General features: G+C 46.1%; 2 protein-coding genes across 3 annotated transcripts in view; both read right to left on the bottom strand.

Moving 5' to 3' along the window:
• Positions 1-24,424, bottom strand: part of TBCK (TBC1 domain containing kinase) — a 1,508,203-nt gene that overhangs the window by 16,353 nt on the left and 1,467,426 nt on the right. The window lies entirely within an intron of this gene.
• The window catches only part of LOC146862214 (uncharacterized), a 122,747-nt gene that overhangs the window by 8,357 nt on the left and 89,966 nt on the right, over positions 1-24,424 (bottom strand). The window contains exon 4 of the mRNA XM_085643394.1: positions 6,169-6,419. Within this exon, the coding sequence (XP_085499520.1) occupies positions 6,169-6,419 (251 nt within the window). The remainder of the gene's footprint in view (positions 1-6,168; positions 6,420-24,424) is intronic.

Here is a 24,424-nt window from a genome sequence, read left to right as displayed (position 1 = left end):
CCTAGATTTCTGAACTAATTCTATATTCTGTCTATGGTGCAGCTTTTCATTGCCAATGCCATTTGATGGTTAGGAAGCCGAGTAGTCAGGGTATCAGGACAAGGCTATGTCAGAGAAGTCTCTGCAGTCAAGGTTCTAGGCGCCTGGCAACCATGATAGTCTGTGTCTGACAAAAGGTACACTTTTCTTCATGGTGCTTTTTAAATGCCTACATCTTTGGAGTTGCAATGCTTTTCGAACCTCAAACATTTGTAGTGTGTGTTTTTACAGAGCTTGTCAATTGTGTCAGTGTAGGAGCGACAGGTCTCAAGTTGAGCACACTGGGAACCACATTAGATTGCGGCAGTGGAAGCTCTGGTGGTTTGCATCTTACACAGTTCCAAAACTACAGGGTGGGGGTTCTTTCCCCTTTCTGTTTTGCTAGTAGCCATTGCTGCCTCAGGTGATTTAGATTCCACTTCAGGGCTAATGATGTAGATTCCTTTAAAGCTTTTGTTGGATAGGGTTTGCTGACACAAGTGTCTTGATAGGTGATGAGCCATTACTTATGTTTATAGTGTGCACCCAAGCCCACCCCATACTTCATCCTATGGTGATGCTGGTCTCTCAACATTATAAACATTTCTTCCATCCTTCATCTATAGGGTCTTCCTGGGGAGTTGTCGTCAATTGTGTTCATCTTTGCTGTAGCCTATTTGCTCCTTATAGCTGACTCTCAATAAGGGGACTCTTTATGCATTACTTTTGGTTCATCGTGGTACTGCTGCTACACAAAGTTGTTGAAACAGTAGGCGATTCACACCTCTTATGAGGATGCCTGCACTGTACTGTTCGGCTGCATGGTAGCCACTTGGGCATAATTCCAGTAGGTATTCGTAAACATTGTCTATACCACTACATGGGCTGCCCCCTATGTACATAATATAGATTTCTTTCTCATTTGTCTTTGGGGAATTCCGTCTAGTGCATTTAGCGTACGGGTTTTAAACTTGTCTACTATGTAATTTGAAGAGAAGTTTTAATGCATGTGCAAATGCATAGGGATATTTTGTGTATTTCACCTGTGCCGATTTCTCTATCTCAGCCTTTAATGCATAAGTCATTGTTGTTTGGTATCATGGGGTTTGCATTAGTAGAAAGAGGGTAATACAATCCAAAGTTATTCGCAATAGTGACCCCAAAATATTTCTTGCCCAGGGCCACCAAACTCATTAAAATGACAATTGCAATTTGTGTGCATTTTTCACTAAAGAGGTGTTGCAGCAGTTTCTGGGTCAGGTGTTTCTTTGTTCATATCGCTCTGACGTAGTTGGTTGTATGCACGCTCGATCTACACAGGAAAAAGAACTATGAAGACAACGATGAGAAGGGCGTAACGAAGGTCACCATAAAGTAATCGGGCCATAAAGGAACTCCATTTATTTTTCCCTTCATTGTGAAAACCCCGATAGTATCTTCCTTAAAGATCATTAATCATGTCGTGTTTACAGCATGTCACTGAAACATCACTTTTGAGGGTCTCAAGTGGAGCGGTGAAATGACACAAGAGTGTGGTGAAGCGATCTGGATGGGGGTGGGGGGGCAGCTTCACTTCACGCAGGTCTCTCCTGCTCCCACACTTGCCGCTGAGTAATGTTCTTCACCTCGAAAATTCTCTGCACTTGACCAACACAATTGAACTTGAGACTGGTCCTGGAGCCTTATAAGTCAGTGTCATCTTATTTTTGGAGCCCCGGGAAAGACATATTTTGGGCCCTTCTGTTCGTAACAACTTTTTTTTTTGTTACCCATTTTCTGCTAACTGAACCCCGCATGATGTCAACCAAACTCTCAGAAATTGAGTTCACACAAACCGAAATATGTCTTTCCAGGGCCTTTAAAAATCCTTAAGATGCCATAGGGCAAACAGAGACAGACGTAGAGGTAGGCAGAGATGAGAGAGAATGAGATAATTAAATAGACAGAGGTGAGCTAGATACACAGAAAGTTTACTTTCCGTGGGGCCCCTTGGCACATGCTCATCTTGCCCATCTCTTAAAACGTCTCTGTCAAAAGTTTGTGCCAATGAACGCAGGTAAAATGCAAAAGGAGGCTATAACAACAAGCATTGAAAATGCAATAGGTCTCTCCTTTGATTAAGTTAAAGCCATTTGCTTTGCTAATGGTATTGTATAGCAAAGTAAATGGCTTAAACTTAGTGAGATGCGAGACCTATTGCATTATTAATGCTTGTTAATTAAGACAGAGCCCGTCTTGCAGGCGTTAGTGCAGCGGGGAGGACAGGAATAATGCAGCCCAGAAATCAGGCATGCTGGTTAATGGAGATGCAAGCATGCCAGTGAACATTCTGAAATGTAGAGACTGGAATGAAAATCCCGAATGGCATAGCTATAAAACAAACAGACAAAATCTATCCACTTGATCTATATCAATGGTTTTATTTGGGAAATAAGCTTACAGGCGGTGGTACCGTATTTCTTTAACTACTATAATGTAACCCTCACCCCTTTGAAGAGTTAGTTCACTTAAATCATGCCGACTGTGTAACGATCGCAAGGGCTGTACTGTGTGGGAACAGACATTCACTCTCTTCAAGGTTCTAGGCTGCTCGCGCAGCTGTTAAGCTTATAGGGTTCACTTGGACATGGGGGGGGTCCAATTTTTGTAAGTAAGGGGGTACAGATATGGGTGGGACTGTGCCATTCTTACACGTGTGTCATTTTTACGACCTTAAATAAGTGTCTCGTATGTGCCTAAAAATAGAGTCAACACTAAGGCTCAGTGTGTGTACAAACACAGTAGGAGACGCAGCACGCACAAGTAGAGCACAGAGGCAGCAATCACTTTAGAATGCCCAAGGTGTGGAGAGTGACCACACACCGGACAGTGCAGACACGGAAGAGGTGCCTGCACACCCTGGGAATGGGGGTCTGCCGCCCTCCCACTGCAGCCCATCTGGTCAGTACCAGCCGCAGAAGGAAGCCCCCCGTGCCCCCACTGCCCCGTCGCAGCCTCTGAGACCTGTGCCAGCACTAGAAGGGGCCCCTGTGTCCCATGTCCACAACCAGCCCACTTCACACTCACTGCAGCCACTGAGACTCGTGACAGCTTCAGACAGCAGTCCCATGCGCCTCTCTCTGCAGCCACTGAGACTCGAGACAGTGACATACAGAAGCCCCATGTACCCTTTACCCTCGCCACGGCCTCTGAGTGTTTGTGGCATTGCACCACGAGCACCCACCCGGCCGGCGGAGCGTCTCAGACCCGTGCCAGTCATAAACAAACCCCGCTTTTACCCCACCTCTCACCACAACTTCTGACGCCAGTGTCAGTTGCAGCCGGGCCCCTCCTCTCCCTTACCACACGCTCACCGCTACTCTTGAGCCCCGGGCCAACCAGGAACAGACAGGGTCGATGACCATGACCCCACCGCATGCCCGAGACCCCCTGCAGTCTTCAGGCACATGCCTCTTGTCCTCCACCCACAGACGCCCCTAGGACTCGGGACACACACAGACAGAAACCCCGAGTGCCCCTCACCACAGCCACTGAGCACCGTGTATTTTGCAGACAGTGAGAGTCGTGACAGAGGCAGAAAAAAGCCCCACAGAGAATCGGGACAGTTGCAGACAGAGACCCTCTGGGCCCACATGCACAGAGCAGCCACTGAGACTCGTAAGAGTCGCAGATAGAAGCCCTCTATATCTCTAATCGCAGCCACTGAGACTCGTGACAGTCGCAGACGAGGCCCCTCGAGCTCCCCGCAACAGCCTTAGCAACTCATGGACTTTATCTCGAAGTGCAATATTTGCCCTCACTTTGGCAGCTTCCACCAGGCCCTGTGATGCTTTAGAGAACCCCCCAGACTGTCCTCGGTCGCAACACTAATACGTTTTGTGTTCCAAATATTATAGTAGTGTCATTCCTTCTGGAAGTTCTGCCCACCTCTGAATGATCTTGTCGTAGAACTGGTGTCTTATCAGAAAGAAGTTTGCACGTCTCTTTCCTGGTTTGACCATGGCCACCGCGGCTTCCCTTGCATGTAAACACGGCAGATATCCCTGCCCGGGTCTGTCAGCTCTGCACTCTCCCAGCTCCTGCTCCAAAGAGGGGCCTGCTTCCAGACCCCAGGTTCTCGAGGGGGGTTGGGGTGATGCCGTTTGACGGCCGAGGAGTTAATACCCAAACAATGTTCCTGCTAGTATTGAGTGCTAGCGGCAAAACGTTTAACGCTGTCTACCCTGTTCAAGAAGTCGGCATATATATGTGAGCGAGAGTGTCACACACACATTAAGATCACCCACACAGTTATTTTTAATCACTTTATAATTTAGTTTTGTAATCTGTTTATTTATTTGCATTTTACGTGCAGTGGTCGAACCAGCCCTAAACTCCTTGGGAAGCTGCTGTTTCTGTCTGGAGTGGAGCCTATTTAAAATTTAAAGCGCAATGCCCTGTTACCAGCCCTAAACTCCTCTGGAAGCTGCTGTGTCTGTCTGGAGCGGAGCGTATTTAAAATTTAAAGCGCAATGCTCCGTTAAAAAAAAGCACGTCGTGCCTGCAGTGAGAGTAGCTCAGTAAGAAAAGAAAAAAGTGCCTAGATGCTAATTAAGAGACACTGTCTCCCGCCGCTAGTAAAAGATGCAATCCCGGTGGGTGGGGCCAAAAGCGGACAGGGTGGTAACCAGGAGGGACTAAAAAGCCTCCTAGACAATCATAACACCCGGTTTTGCATAATTGGTGACGCAAAATGAGGTGCACCAATGCAAAACACAGGCGGAGCAGAAAGCAAGCTTCTGGAATCGTATCGATTCCAAGAAGCCCTCGCATGGCAAGAGCAGTGCATGCGTGCTGCTAACGCCAGGCGAGACCTAAAAAGGTAGACATTAGCAATGTGAACTTATTTACAACAAACTTACATTCTGTTGGTCCCCGCAATAATATCAGGAAAACAGCGTTTTTTAATTGCGTTTGGATACAAGATGCAAGAGTAAGCTCAATCGCAAAATAAAAAGGGACCGTTCAAGGATGTAAATAGGGAAACGAAAACAAACGAAAACAAAGTAGTCATACATTGGTTGTTAAGAATTATCAGTATTTTCTATAAATACAGATGTGTGATGTGCACTGTGGGAGGAGAGAGGAGGCTTGTGTCTGGTGATATATCAAGACCACTGGAGTTAGCCAGGTCCCCATACCAGTTGTCATCAGTCATGGACTCTGCTAGGAGGTCAGTGTAAGAATAAGGATAATCTAATCCCCTCCATTTATGTTCCTTAGTGAGCCCTTAAATTTCAGTATTGCTCTGTCTCCAAATCTGGTGCTGTGGGCCTGGGTAAAGAAGGAAGCAACGTCGTGCAACACCAGTCTGGCTCCGTAACGGAGTCGGGGATCATGATGAGTTTTATGGCGCCGGAAATGGCACCACTGGAATAGAGCACAGAGGAGGTCAGAATGCCGTGGCTGATCCAGACCCACCAATGAACCCTAGGGGTCCACTGGCGCCACGGGAAAACTTGCCGGTGGAGCTCCAGTCAAGGACCCTTCCAAACCTGTGGGACCTGAAGGACCGCCAGAGGGGTTCAACCGCCTAAAAATGAGGTTCATGGCCACATAAAACTCTTAGAATTGGGCAAGAATCACTCCAACTCTGGGAAATATGGGGCAGCATGGAGCAGACCCAGTTTCCGATGCCCGTTAACCAGGGACCATCTGGGACTGGGATTTGTGATGTCTTTCCCTTGCGTGTTATCCCAAGAATGGGAGAGACGTGGTAGAAGTCTAAGAGCACTTCGACTTCTAGGACTTCTTCTTGTGGGACTTACCAGAAAAATCTCTAGAGTGGGACAGGAACAATACAAGCAACTCTGGGAGAGGTCCTGAGACCGCCCACGGGAACGGAACTTGGAGTGGCGCAGAGCTGCGTGACGAGTTGCCAAAAGTTTCATGGCCCATTCTCGGATGGTTTTCAGGTTCATTGTCTTGCCCTCCTCACCACAAGACACCACAGACAGACCAAGTGGGGGTCTGTCACCGACATCTTGTTTTTGTGATAGACACATCTAATAGCAGGTTCCTTGCCTTTGCAGTACCTCCCAGGAGGTGGGTCTGTGAACTGGCTCAAACCAAAAGGTCCCACAGGCCAGAGAGGCAAAATGTTAAACTTACCAGACCTGGCTGTCCAGAGAGTAGTGCTTCATGAAAATATCGAGGGATGCCCACTTAGCAGCCTGGCTAATATCCAGGACAGGCACTCTGCATGTTAACACAGTAGTAGCAGCCTTGGCTCTGGTCATATGAGCCTGAAAGCCCTTAGGGGGCTGCTTCTTAGCTAAAGTGTAGCAGATGTTAATGTAAAGCACAGTCCGGTAGGCGATGGCCCATTTCTGCACCGTTCTTCCTTTCTTCCCTTCTTCCCTCTAATGAAATTGATGAAGAGATGAACATCAACTAGGTGTTGTCTAGTATGATCAATATAGAAGCTCCGAAGAACCCTCTTCAGGTCTAGACAATGGAGATACTTATTTTCCTTCGAGAGGTGGGCTGAAGTGAAGAACGTCAGTTGGGTGATGGTTTGACCGATGTGATAAGGCATCACCACCTTCTGCAGGAAAGATGCACGTGTGCAGAGAACCAACTTGTCTGGGTAGAAGGTAGTATAAGGAGGGTTAAAGGAGTGGGCCTGAAGCTCGCTCACCCTCAGGCCGATGTTATAGCCACCAAGAAGACTGTCTGAAGGGTGAGTAATCTGAGGGACAGCTATTCCTGGGTTCAAAGGTGAATCCATGAGAAAGGTCTAAACCAAATTCAAGTTCCACAGGGGCATGGCAAAAGGTGAGCTGGGGGAACAAATGCTGAAGCCCTTTAGGGAAATACATCACCACTGGTAACTCAACAAGAAAGGCTTATCGAGAGTGAGGAAGTGGGGTATATTATATGGTGTGGTTGTGCGACCTCATTGTGTAATACACTTACCAATCACTTTGGGACTATTAGTATAAAGCATGTGAACAGTACCAGCAACTTAAAAAGAAATTGACAAGGCACCAAAGAAATCTGACACCAAACTATAAACATAGACTGTATTTTTTGACACCACAACAAAAAAGATCCACCGGAGGGGGGTTCTGGAGATATAGAATTTACAAGGTATAGTAAATTAAAGCATTTCACTCAACTGCGAATAAACACTGGCAAATTGAACTAATTTGACACTTTAGAAACCTTTTCAGCAAAATATTTGGGCTAGCTGTGATGTGGTCTCTTAGAGTCACTTTGGGTGACCAATTCCAGGAGGAGCTAGTGAGGGGGACCAGTAGTAGCTGCATTTGTGGCAGTCTTCAGTCACTTCCAAGCACTTTTACTCTTTGCATGGCTTTCCTATTGAAATAGGAATGAAGGATGATGAAGATGCTCAAAGGATGCTGTGGAAGCATTGTGGTTGACAAGGGTCGTGCTGCGAATATTCCTCGGTCCATAAAAGGGGTGAGGTGATCCTTGTCATGTGGGTTGACATCCCTCAAAGCCTCTCATTGCTGGCAGAAGTCCTGTTATCACTGGACTACTGGTCGGCCAGTATCACATTCACAGGGCATTCCTTCCTGGCTTGATGACTCGTCCTCTGGATGTCCTAGCTGTGCTCTGATGGCACTCCTGGGCTCAGCAAACTTGGTTGCAACTTTGTGTGTCAGGTCTTGGTCCGTGGTGCTGCACAGCATCAGGTTTAAGATTTTGGGTTAACAACTTGCCCCAAAAGGCTTGTTAGCGGTTTCGTCCCTGTGCTGTTAACAGAAGGCCAGCCCCCTGATCCTTGGAGATTCTTGGCTTTGGATGGGCTCTGGTGACTACTTCTCCTCGAGCAGGACACAGCAGGCACAGTCAATCTCCTTTGCTAGGCAGAAGTTTTAGCAGCCCTTCTTTGTCGGTTTTGCAGTGCAGCAGGGCAGTCCTTCTTCCAGTCCAGTTGAGATCTGAGCTCGGGGTGCCAGGGGTGCCCTACTTATGCTCAGAAAATGCCCTTTTCTGGGCATGCAGTTGGTAGCCAATGGGCTACCAGGTACCCTTCCTCCTGATGACCACTTCCTGGAAGTGTGGCATCTGGGCATTTCAGGATGCACCATTCTGCCCTCTCTCTGCGTCCAGAGTTCCCTAGCCCAATCAAGAGGTGTGGCTATCAAGGGGGCTACACATGCCTGGAAAACCGATTTGACAACTGGCTTTCCCTTCCCTGTGCCTAGTGCCCGCCTGTCTACCTAAACAATAGAGCAGCCTCTCTCCCAAGCATTCCCCATTTGCCCTGCAAAGGCAGTTTCGCCTATATAGCCCTCATTTTGGGCTAACACCTGTGCAGTTTTCTTCCGGGGGAGGTAAACCCTCCTCCAGTACAGGCCTCTGATGTTATCTTCCTTGAGAGTCATTAGCACGTCTCCCCAGAAGAGGAGAAACCTCTATGCAGGACAGACCCACTGTACACCAGTAAACAGGCACTGGAAACCTTGAGCAATGAAAGTGGCGACTTCTAAAGTTGAACTTTGCTTACAAGTGACATTACATTCGATGTAACCATAACATCAGATGTAATGCACGGATACTTTTGATACGTTACAGCACCAACTTTAGTTGTCCCATTCAGAGGTTAGCAGGGTAAAGGTGTTGGCCTGTAACTCTGTACCTGCCAATAGGGCTGCTAGCCTTTCCACTGTAAAAATGACAATTTAGGGTTTTTACTACTGGAACATGTAAAAGTACATATTTCACTTTTTAACACACAGCACCCTGCCTTGGGGCTTGTTACGCCTACCTTAGTGTTGACTTACAAATATTGAACAAGGGAGGTTTGCGCTTTACCATTACCTTAAATGGTGAAGTCGAGTTAGCAGTTTAAAACTGCCCTTCCGGTCTGCAGTCGCAGAGTGGAGCCATGTTTTACCTTGTCCTACCCAGGGTGCCACAACAAGTTCTGAAGTCCAGGGGAACACACTACCCTACAGGTCTGGGTACCCTTGGTGCCATATACTAGGGATTTACAAGTAAGTGAGGCTATGCTAATTGGGGACAAGCCAATTAAACATGCACCATTTGAAGGGCCAGAACACATGCACAAGTCCTGGTTAGGACCATAGTAGTCGAAATAGGGGCAAAAAGTGGGTGTAAACCTGCAAAAAGCCTGTTTCCACCTTAAGTGATAATTATATGAAACACATTACAAAATAGCCTCCCATCTGGGTCATTTATTGAGGGAGAAAACAGAAAAATCATAGGTCAAAGGCCTGATCTAGGAGGATGGCATGCTTATACAAATAGAACCTGATAAACTGAAGGAATTCATTAAATTCCACTCTCATCTGTACAAAGCAGATATATGTCACTCCCCCTCCCAGAGGGACTATATAAAGACCCTGAATCTTACAAAAATTCCACTAGATTATGCTGACCAACTGATTGCACCCATAACAGATAAGGAAATTAGGTTTGCTGTAGCCTATATACATCTTTCTATAAACCATTCTCTTGCAAGGTAGGGTCACGACAGACCACTTTGTCTAATACATTTGCACTGATAGGTACAGTAACATCCTCTATGATGGAAGCAGTCATAACTAATTTTAAAATCCGGCAAGGACCCACAGAAGTCTACTTCTTACAGGCCAATTGCCCTATTGAACGTTGATGCTAAATTATAAATGGAAATATTAGCTTACAGGTTGAAAAATGTCCTCCTTCCTGTAATTCACCCAGACCAGTAAGGATTTATTAAGAAAGACAAGCAAACAACACTCTAAGGAGGGTAGTCCATTTGGTCAAAAAGGTAACGAAAAAAGTACCCTCTATTCTAGTCACCTTGGACGAGGAGATAGCCTTCGACTAGGTGGACTGGTGCTTCATGCGACTGGTGTTGGAGGAGTTAGGCTTGGGGCGTAAGTTTATTTCCACCATTGTGATCAAGTACACGACTCCCAGAGTTAATATAGCACTCAATATCCAAGTTTCCCAGCCTCCTTAATTAGAGAGGGGAACTCAACAAGGTAACCCTCTGTACCCCCTTTTATTTGGGCTAAGCATTGAACCACTTGCCTCCCATGTCAGGCAATCAGATCCTACACAGGATTAGAAACAAATAAATTAGCTCTCTTCGCCGATTACATGATCCTTTCTTTGGAAGACCAACCCCATTGCCCTACGTGTAGCATAATTTGAATAACTGGCAAGGTGTGAAATAAATAAGGCAAACTCAGAGATTTTAAATCGGACATTACCCCTGGAGGGGGTATAGACATTGTGAAACATATTCCCATTTGGGTGCTCTGCAAAGTATGTTAGATATCTAAGGGGTTGGAGTCAAATCATACCTTCAGAAATTATAGAAAACAAATTAGCCCTCTGTCCTAACGGAGATATCCCGAGACCTGAATTGATGGGTCCCCCATTCCTATCTGGGATTGGGTGAAATAATGTAATAAAAATAAATGTCCTCCTACAGTGTACTCTATTTTTTCCAGGTGCTACGAATCCAGATAGAAGGATTCTTTGCACCCTTACAAAATATATTTATAAGGAAGGACACATGTCAAAGAGTATCGATTAAACTACTGAACAAAAGTAAGCATCTAAGTGGGGGGGCTAGCAATACGAAACCTTAGAAGACTATATTATTTAGTCATGCAATTAAGAATAATAATAAAATGATCAAATGAGGAAACTGATACTCAATAGACACATATGGAGATGGCGATTTCGATGAGGGCACTGTGGGATGTAGGGTAGTGGCAAAGAGTACATAGACCGCGAAATGGGTATTTAAGCACTCTTCCTAGAACAACATTAAACACCTGTGACACCCATTGCTAAGGGGGGACTTCTTACCTCCTTCCTGTCACCATATACCTCAATTTCCTTTAATCCAGATTTTTCCCCAGCACTAGAACAAGGACCCTTTGATAAATGTTGAGAGAGGAGATGTTGACTTATATCAGACATGTTCCACAATAGTAAAATGAAATAATTTATGAAATGCAAACTCTACTCCTGGATTGAAGAAACTGAAAGGATGTACTATGCCCAACTGAGACACTAGCTAATGCACACAAAATTTAGATTTGCCATCAACATGAAAAAACACTGTTTGCAAAACTTCTCATCAGCCTGATGTCTCAGATGGGCCTCATCAAATTCTGAAAGGAGATAGCAGGTGCACTTAAGGAGACTTTGAGGTACCTGCTCCCTTACACGCACACACACACACACACACACACACACAGGAATTGCTCCTGTTGGGATTGCAACAACCAAGCCTTAGATACATTACAAAAACTGACAGGACTATACTGTAGAATTGCCTGGAAGCAGCCAATCCAGCATTAGCACTACAATGGAAAAAGAAAGATCCACCCTGGATCTTGAATTGATATAGCCGCTGTGGGACATAGTTGCTATGGAGTGACTTGCGAGCAATGTAAGGGGGGATGTAAGAGCTTTGCGGGGATATGGGAGCCTCATGTGGAGTTTTTATCAAAGGACCATCCCAGCACAGTAAGCAGGCCAAGATGAAAGGCCTCTTTAGATGAGGTGCATAGTGAACTAACAAACAAGTTACTTACCTTTGATAAACCTTATCTCGTAGAGACTATCTAGTCACAGATTCCTTAACTTAGAATTTCCCCCAGGCATCAGATTGGATCTGGAAACTTTTGATGGACCATACCCCTGCGCGCCGGTAGGTGGTGTCGTTTGGAACCATGTGACGTTGTTGGAAGTGCCATGTGCGGTGCCCATATAGGCGCCACCCCAGCACATTGACATTCGTTTCTTTTCGTGACTTTCGACTTCAGAAGTGCAGAGCCACTGACCACTGGTGTGTGAAGCTAGGGCCCTTAAAGAGAGGTGACCCTATCATTGAAATCCTTTTTCAGGAGGATAAGAGGGTCAATAAGGAATCTGTGGCTAGGTAAAGCCTCTACCAGATAAGGTGGTACTGAAGTACTTGTTCATCTGATAGAGACTTCTAGCTGCAGATTCCTTAACTTCAAATAGATACCCAAGCAAAACCTCCCTGGAGGTAGGGCTGTGAAACAGATTATACTAGAAAATCCTGCAGGACTGAACAGGCGAAGTGCCCGTCACAACAGACCTGACTGTCTAGGCAGTAGTGTTTTGTTAACATTTGCAGAGACACCTTTGTTGCTGCCTGACAGATGTTCAGGGCAGAGACTCCGCGAGCTAATGGAGTGGTTTCAGCTTTGGCTCTGGTAGAATGAGCACGCAAGCCCACCGGGGGCCGCTTCTTGGCCAATACATAGCAAATTTTAATGCTAAGTACTATCCTTCGTGAGATGGTATATTTTTGCACTGCCTTCCCTTTCTTGTCACCCACATATCCTATGAAGAGCTGATCGCTCAGCTGGAGCTCTTTGGTACGATCAAGGTAGAATGACAAGGCTCTTTTTGGGTCCAAGGCGTTGAAGTATCTCCTCTTCTTAAGTAGGATGTGGTGGGGTGTAAAAGAAAGGCAGAGTGATGAACTGGCCTACATGGAATGGAGTTACCCCCTTTGATAAGGATGCTCGAGTTCGAAGGACCAGCTTGTCTAGATAGAGCAAGATATATGGAGTTTTAGCAGACAGTGCCTGTAACTCACTGACCCTCCTGGTGGATGTTATTGCCACAAGGAATACCGCCTTGATGGCGAGGAGTCTGAGTAGGCAAGGGTGTAGTGGCTCAAAGGGAGTGCACATTAGGAACGTCAGAACCAGGTTTAGGTCTCACTGAGGCATAACAAAGGTTGTTGGTGGAAACATGCATTGAAGCCCTTTAAAAAACTTATTTACAAAAGGGGACTTGAATAGGGATGGCTGGCCTGGCAACTGCAAAAAGGCAGAGATGGCAGAGAGGTATCCTTTGATGGTACCCGAAGCAGAGCACTACTCTGCCAAGGAAAGAGTAAACAAAAGAACTTTGGAAAGAGGTGCAGATAAGAGGTCAACACTGTTCTCAGTACACCATGCCACAAACTTGTCCCAATGGCAGGCGTTTACTGTCTTGGTGGATAAACGCCAGGCTGCCAGAAAAAAATTGCAGAATTTGGACGGAAGGTCAAAAGCTGTGCCACTTAATCTCCACACATGAAGGCAGAGCATTTGCAGGTTCAGGTGCAGCACCCTGCCCTGTAGCTGCGACAGGAGATCCGCCCGAAGTAGCAGCCTGATCGTAGGACTGATGCTCAAGCTCAGGAGTTCTGGGTACCAAACTCTCTGCGTCCAATCTATAGCCAAAAGCATGACTTTGGCCCGGTCGTTCCTGATCTTGTTGAGAACTCTAAGCAGGAGTGGTACTGGTGGAAAGGCATACTGGAGACAGAGCTCCACTCGAGACAAAAAGCGTCTCTGAGCGAGAGCTGCCTTGGAAACGCCAGTGTGCAAAACTGCTGACATTGTACATTGTCAGCGATGGCAAAGAGATCTTACAAAGGCTTTCCCGTTCCTAAAACCAAATTTGATCTTCTCTAATATAACTGGTGCTCATGTAAAGTGCTCCAATATACGCTATATAAGACTGCATCAATAAGCAATGAACAGTATTCTAATTTGCACCTCACAAACCAATTGATGTCATGCATTTTGGGCAGAGGTCATTTACTCGCAACATTTCAGCCAGGGTGTTATTTAGAAAATATTTAGTAAATCCAGAATGCTTGTCCTTCCTCCGATTCAGTTATACAATATCTGCGACGTGTTATGAATGTGCAGAGTACAGTTAATCTTAAATATATGAAGGAACTTTATTGCACGATTAGTTGGAACCATCACAATTTATATAAACATGTTTTTGTATGACACACATATTTAAAGGCACTCCCATATGTACTGTATTGTATTGTAATTGCATTTGTGTAGCGCTTACCACCCCTGACAAGGCGTCAAAGCACTTTTTCGGCGAGTAGCATGCTACTCCGGGACCCATAGAGGATTAGTGTTAAATTAGTATAGTGAAACAAGCAAGTAAATTTTAAGTGGTGGATAGGTTAGTCAGTTATTTGGATTCGGAAGGATAGCAGAAGGATAGAAGAGGAAAAAAGGTTTGTATTTATATAGCGTTTGTTACCCCTGATGGGGTGTTGAAACATGCCACTCCGGAAACCCATAAAGGATTAGTGGTGAATTAGTATGGTGAAACATGAAAGTAATTTTAGTGGTGGATATTAGTCAGTTTTTTCGAGTGAGAAGGGTAGCGGAGGGATAGAAGCGGAAGAAAGGTTTGCATTGATATAGCACTTGCTACCATTGATGGGTGTTGAATCTCTTTTCTGGCAAGTAGCACGCTACTCCGGAACCCATAAAGGATTAGTGTTGAAAATTAGTATAGTGAAATATGAAGTAATTTGAGTGGTGGATATGTTATTCAGTTATTTGGTAAGAGAAGGGTAGGTGGCGGAATAGAAGAGGGAAAGGTTTGTATTTATATAGCGCCTGCTACCCCTGATGGGGTTTTAAAGCGCTTTTTTGGCGAGTAGCACGCTACTCTGGAACCCATAAGGATTAGTGTGTGATAATGAACATAAAGAAGGCTCGATGAAATAAACAGTTTGTCTAGGATCAAGAGAAGCTGGGAAGTGTCCCAGCTTTTCCAGTTTCACACTGAGCAATGTGATCACTAGAGGGGTATCTCTTTCTGATATTGCATTCAAATGCTTTGGAGAATGAGATTGGAGCATGGGTAACGCTGTCTGCTTCTCAACCATGCTTAGTGCTACATTGGGTGTATGAAGCTTTCTCACCCCTCTAATTCCCTCATTCCTGAATCTGAGGCTTGGCTGCAGCGACACACAGCCTCCAGATAGCACCGTCATATATGTAGCCTTCTCACACCTCTCCCTTCCATTTAAAAAACCCTGAACCTTGGGCCTGGCTACAATGATGCACTGCTTACAGGCAACACGCTTAAGGGCACTAGGTTAGTTTTGCAGCACTTTTAAGATCTACTTAGAGATTCTCGTTGCTCAAATGGATGCAATTTCTGATATTTATATATGGTTCCCTCACTTGCGAGAAAGTGTCACTCATAGTCGTTGAATGTCAATCATTATTACACTGAAATTCTAAATATGTCACACATAAGCAAACTGAAACCTTGACGGGTATGAACACACCAGGAGACAAAGCCCCCCCCCATCTCCCCCCAGAAATGAATTGACAAAAAGTCGAAAATAGAGTCATTAAAAACGATTGGGCGTAGCTCTTCCCGGATCTGCACTGATAGAAACAAAAAGAAAAGAACAGACGTCAGTGTGCAGGGGTGGCACCTATATAGGCACCGTGCATGTAGGAAGGTGGAATCTGACTGCATGGTTGCCCCCACTTTTTTCCTGGTGTTTTGCTGGTTTTCGACTTAGTCTGGCTGGGATCCTGCTATTCAGGACCCCAAGCTATCTGCTTTCTCCCTTAAATTGATCCATGTACTTTAGGTACACTCCAGATTGGATTCTGGGGTACCCTTATAAGTCCCTAGAATGTGGTATACTAGGTACCCAGGGCATAGGTACCCCAGAGGCCTACCAGGGGCAGCAGCATGTATAATGCCACCCCTGGGAAGCCTTCCAAAATGACATCACAGGACAGCTACTGCAGCCTGGGTAAGGTGGTGCATGCACCCCTTACTGAGATATAGGTTCAATATATCTCTCCAAATCACTGCACATATAAACCTATCAGTCACCCCTATGGCAGGCCTTACTAATCCTGAAGACAGGGTGCTGGGTTTTATGTGAGAGAGTGCCCATGCATGAGCAGAGCCACTCTGCAGCCTTCGGAACCTTTATTCCGGGGTTGTTTGTGATGCAGCCAACCCATATACTCTTAAGTGCATTATAACCAAACGGTAAATGCTAACTTTGGGATGGTTGCACGGAAACATGTTGTGTTTGGTGTCAAACACCTTGGAATCATACCTCCACACCAGTAACTGGTGTGGGAGTATGATCCCAGCCTTCTAGAGGGAGGGACATGACAGCACCGGTATACCCGGTACCAGCTAACAGAGCCCTGGCATCACAAAATGGATGCTGCCAGCCACAGATATGAGTCTGCCCTCCTGCTGCTGGACGAAACTCCGGCAGGGGAGGCCTGGACAATAGGTTTCCTGTCACAGGGAGGTGTCACCACCTCCCAGACAGGCTTTAGTAGATTGGGGCTGGGTGGGTGCACTCCAAGAGTGCTTTGAATTTCAGCACCGGGGGCACATTTGGTGTCCCTGTGCATAGTCCAGTTCAAACCGGTTTCAGGGGCTACCAGCCCCTGCTCTGGCGCGAAACTGGACAAAGGAAATGGGTGTAGCCACCCCTCTTTCCTGACCCTCCCATAGGTGGGTCCCTAGTTTGTCCAACCCCTTCCTTGGGTATAAGAAAGGAACCCCTGGCTACAGGACTTTAGATTACACCTGGACAAAACTCTGATACTGAATCCTGGAACTTCGACGATCTACCTTGAACTAGATGACTGAAGAATCTCCCTTGGAGTAAAGGAGTTACTCCCCTGCTTGGCAGGCACCAAAGACACATCTGGTTTGCATCCCCAAATCTCCCGCTGGACTCTGAAGAATTTTGCAACACAGGAGGTGGGTCTCCATGGTCTGTGAGGTCGATCTGTGCACTCAGCAATTCTGGGGCCTGTATCCCTCGTGGAAGACCGTGCAACCCGAACCCCTGGACACCGCGACCATTTGCAGAAGCATCAGCTTTCCAACGACTCCTACAGCTGAGCTTTGGGTTACTTTTAGCCCTGACCCCTAGCAGCATTTACACCAAAGGCTGCCTGCCTACACTCAACGGGTGTTCCGTGAGCTGGCCCTTTGTGTTTTCTCTCGAGGTCCCTTCGCGATCCCTGGTCCATCGACTGGTGGGTCCCTGTGAAGGTAACTTTAACTTTAATTGGGCTTACCTGGTTGCTCCAGACGTGCCCTGACTCTCCATCGCTTGGGGAGTCCCCAGGACCTTGCAGGTCCACACCGAAGCATCTTTTCTCTTCCTGCGTGGGTAGCTGTTGCCAAGGCTTATTGGGTCCAATCCGGGCACCGACACCGCAGCACTCCACATCCTACGTGGGACAGCTCGAATCCAGCTCCTAGTCCTCGTGGCTGCAGAGTCAAGCTTCACCTCTTCGCACCTGAAACACCCGACATCGGTGAGCATTCGTCTATCGTGCCCCTGGTCACTGGTAAGTGACCCAGACTCTGTCCCCCAGGCTTGGATCACACCGGACACTCTTCTCCTTCCCGACAGCGGCACTTTGCAGCAGATTGCCATTGAAATCAACGACGATTCCAGACACCATTTGACACCTATGCACCCGGATTCCCTGGGTAAGGTAACTAGAGTACTACAGTGCTCCTGTGGGTGCTGGCCCTAGAACCCCCTAAGTCTAAAGGGGTTTGCTCAAAGTCCTCTCCTAAGTGTCCTTAACTTCTAAAATTCCAACCGCGACTTTCCCATAGAATAGTACGGGGCTCGCGGCTGTGTTCTCACACTACACACGTCCCCCATGGGTCTCCTGTGTCACTACCTCAGGTGGTACCTTGGGGTCCCAGCGATTCTACGTGCTCTAGGTAGGCACTGTGTCTAGTCAAGTCGTGGTTCTTATACCACTTTCTTAATATATGGTTTGGTCCGCCCCTAGGGCCCATTGTATATTGTGCTATTTACTTTCTTTTTAGAACTGTATTATTGTGTGCCTTGCTCTCTAATCTCATAAAGGGATTAGTAGAGAGTGTTTAGAAATAAATACATATATTTTATATATATACCTTGTGTGGTTCTCCTTTCATTTAGTAATTCAAGAGGTTATAATCTGGTAAACCAAGCTGCTTTACACTCCTTCAAGACTTAGCCTGAAGGCTGCTCTCCATCGCCACCACTAGGATAGCTTTCAATAAAGGTTGTCTTTAAACCTATCATCAATAAGGGTTGCTTGGACTGGTGCAAGGTGCTCACTATAACTAGTGGACAGCATACGCCAGGCCAACTTCTCACAGTGCATATCACTTCGGGCGTGGACGACGCTGACGATGCCACACAGAGAGAGCCAGCATACAGGGATATTGCTCAACAAACGTTTCCAGATACTATCTGAGATTTGGGCATAACTCTAAGGCAAGGAATATGTGTATGTGTGTATATATATGAGAGAGAAACCGTGGGGCCGGGGACTGTTCATGTTGCGACTGTTTACTTCTCTGGTTTTCATTTTCCATAATTTAAGGGAAAGGTTTGCACTGACGTTACGATGCATCCATCCCAACACTGCTATAAAGTACAATCCGTAAATACGATATGTCAATGTGAAAGTCAATACATGTTCGCTTTAATAAACAGAAAAGTCTCCAAAAGCAGGCACATTTGTAGCTCTTCGGCGAGCCATACCCGCCTGCAAGTGAAGTGCAAGTGAGGGGGAGTGTAGTCACTCTAAATTACAAATGGAAGGCAAAATCTTGACCGGGGTCAAGAAAGCATTCCTTCCGTGCCCTGTGCACTTTGCCGCCCGTGACAAAGTACACACGCGCGGCTGGAAGCCAGCAGGCCGCGCGACAGTTAAAAGAAACCGCATAAAAGTGAAGTGAAATCATCTCCTTGGTCGGAAGAACCATGTCACGGGGGCAGTTTACGGACACAGCCCAGTATTTTCAAACGCTCCCCACAGCCCTCCCCTATGGAAAAGAATAATGTGGATGGATGCGCACACTAGGAGCCGACCACTATCTGGCAGTCGCAGCTTTCACCACAAAAGTACCAACTGCTTGTTTTTTTCGAAGATTATGAAGGGCCTGAAACTAAATAGGATTATGAGACAAAATGCCTTGCACTCTTTTTTTTACATGCCATCCTGCCTGTTTCCTTTACAATTATTTAGCAATAGTTCAGATAGCTCTGAAATACTTTTGAATAATTTCTTTTCCTGATTGCTGTTTTCAGTTTATATTTCAGAGAGGGAAAATGCAGAAAATTTTCAATTTTTTTTTTTACTAGCCTTGACATTAAAATACCAGCCATGTTTATAACATACTGGCCTCGTGGAAACCATAACCAGAAAGAGGAAGCATTTACTTGGAAGATAGGGCAGGTAAAGGGAATAAACCATGCTGGAGACATACTGAACCAGGGAATACATTAAATATTTAGCAAAAGGAGAGACAAATGCCAATGAATAAATTAGGAAAAGGGTAAATGTTCTCCCCTTATGTCCTACCTAATCAGAATGGAGAATTAAAAAATATATATCCTTTCCATGAACCCACTCTCTAAAGAACGCACATGTTCGAATCTAGCAACAAACTGGCACATGCATCAAAGTTTTTTGCGTTCGCAAATGGTGCGATTCGCAAAAATCGCCGTTTGCGATTGCAAAATTAGCTTTTGCGATGCATCAAGGGTCAAGGCCCTCGCAATTTGAGAATTCGCAATGAATTGCGAGTTCTCAAATTGCAATTGCATTTAAGGAATCGTATTTTGTGATTCCTTAAATGCAATGCAAGAACCACATTGAAGTAGCGATTTCGCTACTAGGGGGCGCAAATTATCATGAAGTTGAACTTCATGATAATTTGCAAAAACTAAGTTGTAGGTTACACACACACATGTCCTAGGGACATGTGTGTGCACAACATTTGTGCACAGATCAATTTCAGGGGTGCAACAGGGTGTCCTTTTGACACCTGTGCACCCTTGAATTGCATGAGCAATTTGCGAGTACCACTTGGTACTCGCAAATTGCGCATGCAATTTCCCATTCATTTCTATGGGCCTGTAGGCCCATAGGGATGAATGGGAAGCCATTCCTTATTTGCGAAACGCAATTTGCAACACCCAAATAAGGAATGCGCAGGAATCGCTATTTTCATAGCGATTCCTACATGCATAGGCTTTTGCGAGTCCTTAATTGCGATTCCTTAATAATCGCAATTAAGGACTTGCAAAATATTACCTTGATGCATGTGCCTGAAAGTTCTTAAAATCTCGAAGGGAAAAACTGGTAAACCATGCGTTCAGAGGTGGACAATAGGAAAGAAGGTCTTAGCCACATAATGAGAGAGTCCATATTAAAATGTATTCAATTTAAGTGTGTTCTTTAAGTAATGTGCAGACACAGCCAACTCTTGAAGGTGTCCTGGACCACAATGTTAAAACTGCACATATCATCTGTAAATGCTCTTCAATGTCGATATACTGGGACAAAATGTGGAATAAAGTCACTGGAAGAAGACTCATGCCTGAAGTGCTAGTGTGCCGCTTCCACATAGGCGTACCATCTGTCTTTAATTATATAAATGTTCAAATAGATAGGTGGCATCTGCTTCACTGGTAGAATTACAATACATCTTATGTACCTGGAAGACTGCCACCACCCATCCTTTCAAGACTGGATGTCAGAAAAAGAGAATCTGACTTCCTACAAAAGGATATTGTGCTGACTAAATAACCGAGAAGCAGTATTCAAAGATACTTGGGTTACTTACCCTAGAATTCTTTCCCTCAACCATACCTTCCTTTAGGTCAGAAACAAAAACCCAGTATGACATGTCAGGCTAGCCACTTGGAGCAATGCAAAATTGATTCACAGCCGTGCACGCTGCAGTATGCATCAGACATCGCTCCAAACTCTCTATAGCAACTCTTTGCTCCCCATGAAAGACATCCAATGCTTCCCAGAAAGGTGACAATATACCTTCCAACCATGCTGGTTATTCAGGTTTGCTGAAGACTGGATAAGTAAAGAACACTACATTGGTAGCACAGCTCTATGGAGATGGTCGACACAACACAGTCTTCTGTTTTAGTTAACTTTGTTACAAATTTTACTTTTTGTTGTAAACATGTACCAGTAGTCATAGAAAGGCAGACACAAATACTAACTAAAGCTATGACATTTTAATTCTTTATGGAAAAAAATCTATGTTACTGCCTCTTACTAAACAGTTCAGAAAGTACTTCTAGAACACAGTATAGCCTTTTCCATTGATGTGATTTCAACCAAATAATGATTGTTCTGTTGTCAGCCCTGCTGCTGAACGTGAGAGTGTAGAAGAATGAGTTACTTACCTGTGGTAACAGTCTTTCCGATAGATACTCTCTCTTTCCACAGGTTCCCCCAGCCTGAAATATCCCCTGGTGTCAGACAGGTCGTTAGGTGGCACCAGTGACTCTGGCCGCTCAGAAACCCTGGTGTAATTGTAAGTGACAACAGAGCTCCATAAAGGTGTTATAGGGCAGTCCTTGTGCCAGCTGCCCTTAATTTTCGCACTCCATGGAGTCTTGGAGTGAAAAGCAACAAGCATTTGCAATGCAATAGATCTTGCATTTACGCAAGTTTTAACTATTGGCATTGTAAATGACAATGCCTTTAATTTATGTTTTAAAAACGAAAACAAAAATAAACATTTGCAACGTCAATAGCTCAAACTCACGTAAATGCGAGACCTATTTCATTACAAATGCCTGTTTTTACTGCGCAGTCTGATCCGGGAAAGGGATGCAGCCACCACCTGCAGGACAATAAAATATGACTGAGCATTTCTGCAGGCAGGGGAAATTAACAGTTAGGCACACTGTATTCCACAAGCGGTTATCAAGTGCTCCTAAAGCCAGGGATGCGTGACCCGACCGCCTTCAGAGCGGCAGTGCAGGGATGGCTCTTGAGATGAATACACCAAGCACGGAACAGGTTGTGCACACAAGAAAGTGGTGCGGGGCCGGAAGGCAGATTAAGACGCTGCGTGGATACACCAAACATGGAACAGGTTGTGCAAGCAGGGAAGTGGTGCGGGACCGGAAGGCAGATTAAGACGCTGCGAGGGCAGGTGAGGAGCTGCGCGGTGGCATGTGGCATTCAAGTAGATTTTTCTCCATAGCTGACTAGTCGGTAAGGAGCCGATACAAATGGCTTAGCATACTCAATAGTAAGGAACCAGGGGAGCGCCCTCAGCTATGTCAAGCAGCACAATTTAGAGGATTTCTTTCACCCCCTACTATGAAATCCCTTGGCAGTGGGTCACTGCTGAGGTAGGGGGAAGGGGGTGTAAGATGGGCGGGGCAGTAGTGGGGTATCCCTCTTGCTTAGTAGCGCCCCTTTGAGTTCTAACAATGCCGCAGGGATAGCTCTTCCGTGCACTGATCCGGCCCTGATTGGTGCATGAAATTAGTATTCAAAGTCCCACAGGGCTGCACCTGGGGTTTCCCTTTTCCTGATGAGCTTCCCTAGCGGGGTCTCCTGCGACGCCCTCCCAACCATCACGCTCATCTGGCCGGGGTCCTCTCCTTCATTCATCGCCAATTAGCGAAAGAGGGTGGAGGCGATTTGGAGCCCGTGTGTAGCCCTCTCCTCTGAGGTGGGTCTCGCGGGGACCGTGCTCCGTACTCAGATCACAAGGCTGTGCTGCACAGGAGGACACCTGCCCGGGCACGGTACCAAGCAGGACCGGAGTCTGGCGTCGGAGACGGCGACGTGGGGGTGTTACCAACGCCAAGACCCCCCCAGCTCTGCTCAGTGGATCCTCCGTTGTCCTCACGTCCCCAGAGGCTTCCGGAGGAGGCAGCGTACCCCAAGCGTGCCTCGTTGCCGCACCACATTAGTGGGCGGCTACGGTCTGAGCGAGGCAGGGTCGAGGCTGGGCGGGCGCAGTGTGCCTCCGGGAGCAGGACTCGCAGGGCGCTGCGCCTCTGTGCGCCAGGCTACAGGGATGAGCGAAGGTGCTTGGAGCGGCGATACATCCAGGAGGACCCCCTGGGCGCGTGATCTGCTAAGCGGCAGGCAGGTTAGTGACCGAGTCTCTTGGAAGTCGAGTTGAGGGTTCGCCAGCGCCTGCCTGTCCAGCTGCAGGTTGTGGAGCGCTAACCAGTCTCCTTGAACGGGTACCGTGAAGGTGATAGCTGCGGGTTGTGGAGCGCTAACCAGTCTCCTTGAACGGGCACCGTGGAGGTGACATTATGACCGAGCAGATTCTGAGAGCATTGTGCACCAGAGGCTCTAAGTGATCGCGCTCGCATCGGCCATTGCAGCGCAGAAAAGTAAAGCACAACACTGCAACTAACTAGGAAAGTGAAAGTGCGCCATGAGCACGTTGTGCTCAAACGACACGAGCGAGCCATACACGTGCACATTACCTGTTCGGGCGCGTGCACATCTCCTGTCCCCCTTCGCTAGCCAAATTGACGACAATAGATCTCGCCAAGGCGAGCAGCGCATGCGCTGCATCGCTACGCGAGACCTAAAAAAGGAGCAACGTTGGGTATATACATTTAGAAAAACCCTTACTGAGCACAACACTTTGAGAGAGGAGTTATAAGTGTGAGGATCAATCTGTAGGACAACACAATACCCACCAGAAAACGGTTATCGAAGGTGATTACCCACATACTGTAATAAATACATCTCTCTGCATGATTTTCCCTTTTTTGCGATGACTATCAGCAGTAAATTCTTTTGGAGTGGGGGTAACTGGAATGAAACTGAAGAAGCAGAAACCGTGGCTAGAACAAAAGCTTCTGCAGCAAGGCTAAACTGAAACCAATCGCATTTTGAGCATCACAATATAGTAGATAATGTTTAGTAAACAAATAAATGGAAGTCCAAGTAGCACTTGACAAATGTTTGCAATACCCAACCCTCAGAGATCACCCTAAACTCAGAGGACAGTCTCCAGACACATTCAGAAATCTATCTTATTTCATGAAATACTTGTTATCCATCATATAGCAACGCTCAATGCAGAGTACAATCCCTATACAACTAGTTGACTTCAAAACCGTCCTCCTATTCTTGCACTTGAATAACCTACACACAACGGGTCATTTTAACTATAATCATTGGTGTCTGTTACAAAGAAACTCAAAGCTCTCCCGGCATCAAAATTATACAGGCAGCCCGCTGGTTTTCAAGTACGAGGGAGTAGAAAGAAAGGTGGAAGGTTACAGTTCACCAGACTTGCAAGCCAAAGTAATGGCTACCATAAGACACTTAAGAACCTGAGAAAGAATTAATAGGCTCAAAAGGAGGCTGCATCTGGCTACTGGGACTAAATGAGGGGGGACTGAAATTAGGCATGGAAGGCATTTTGTTGGCCTTTCAGGAAAAGACATATCAACAGCACCCTAAAGATTGCATACTGCTCTGCAAATCGCTGGAAGAGTGAGATAACAACATTGCAATCCTTCACCTTGCCCATCTAAAGGCCTTCTGTCTTTAAAGAAAGGGAGAAACCCGGAACAAGTAAAGTTCACAAGTGATCAACATCATATTCTGTGCACTGAAAGGAACCATTTTGCAATAGTGGACAAAACAAGTTGGTAGCAGAACAGTTATCCACAAGGACAGACTTGGTCAGTTCATCAGAGAGATCATCCACCTAGGAAGCTACAATGCATGCACTACGAGGATGTACTCTTCCG

Source organism: Triturus cristatus, chromosome 2_2 (assembly GCF_964204655.1).
Source record: "Triturus cristatus chromosome 2_2, aTriCri1.1, whole genome shotgun sequence".
NCBI classification, from domain to species: Eukaryota; Metazoa; Chordata; class Amphibia; order Caudata; family Salamandridae; genus Triturus; species Triturus cristatus.
This window is presented reverse-complemented; position numbering and strand designations above follow the sequence as displayed.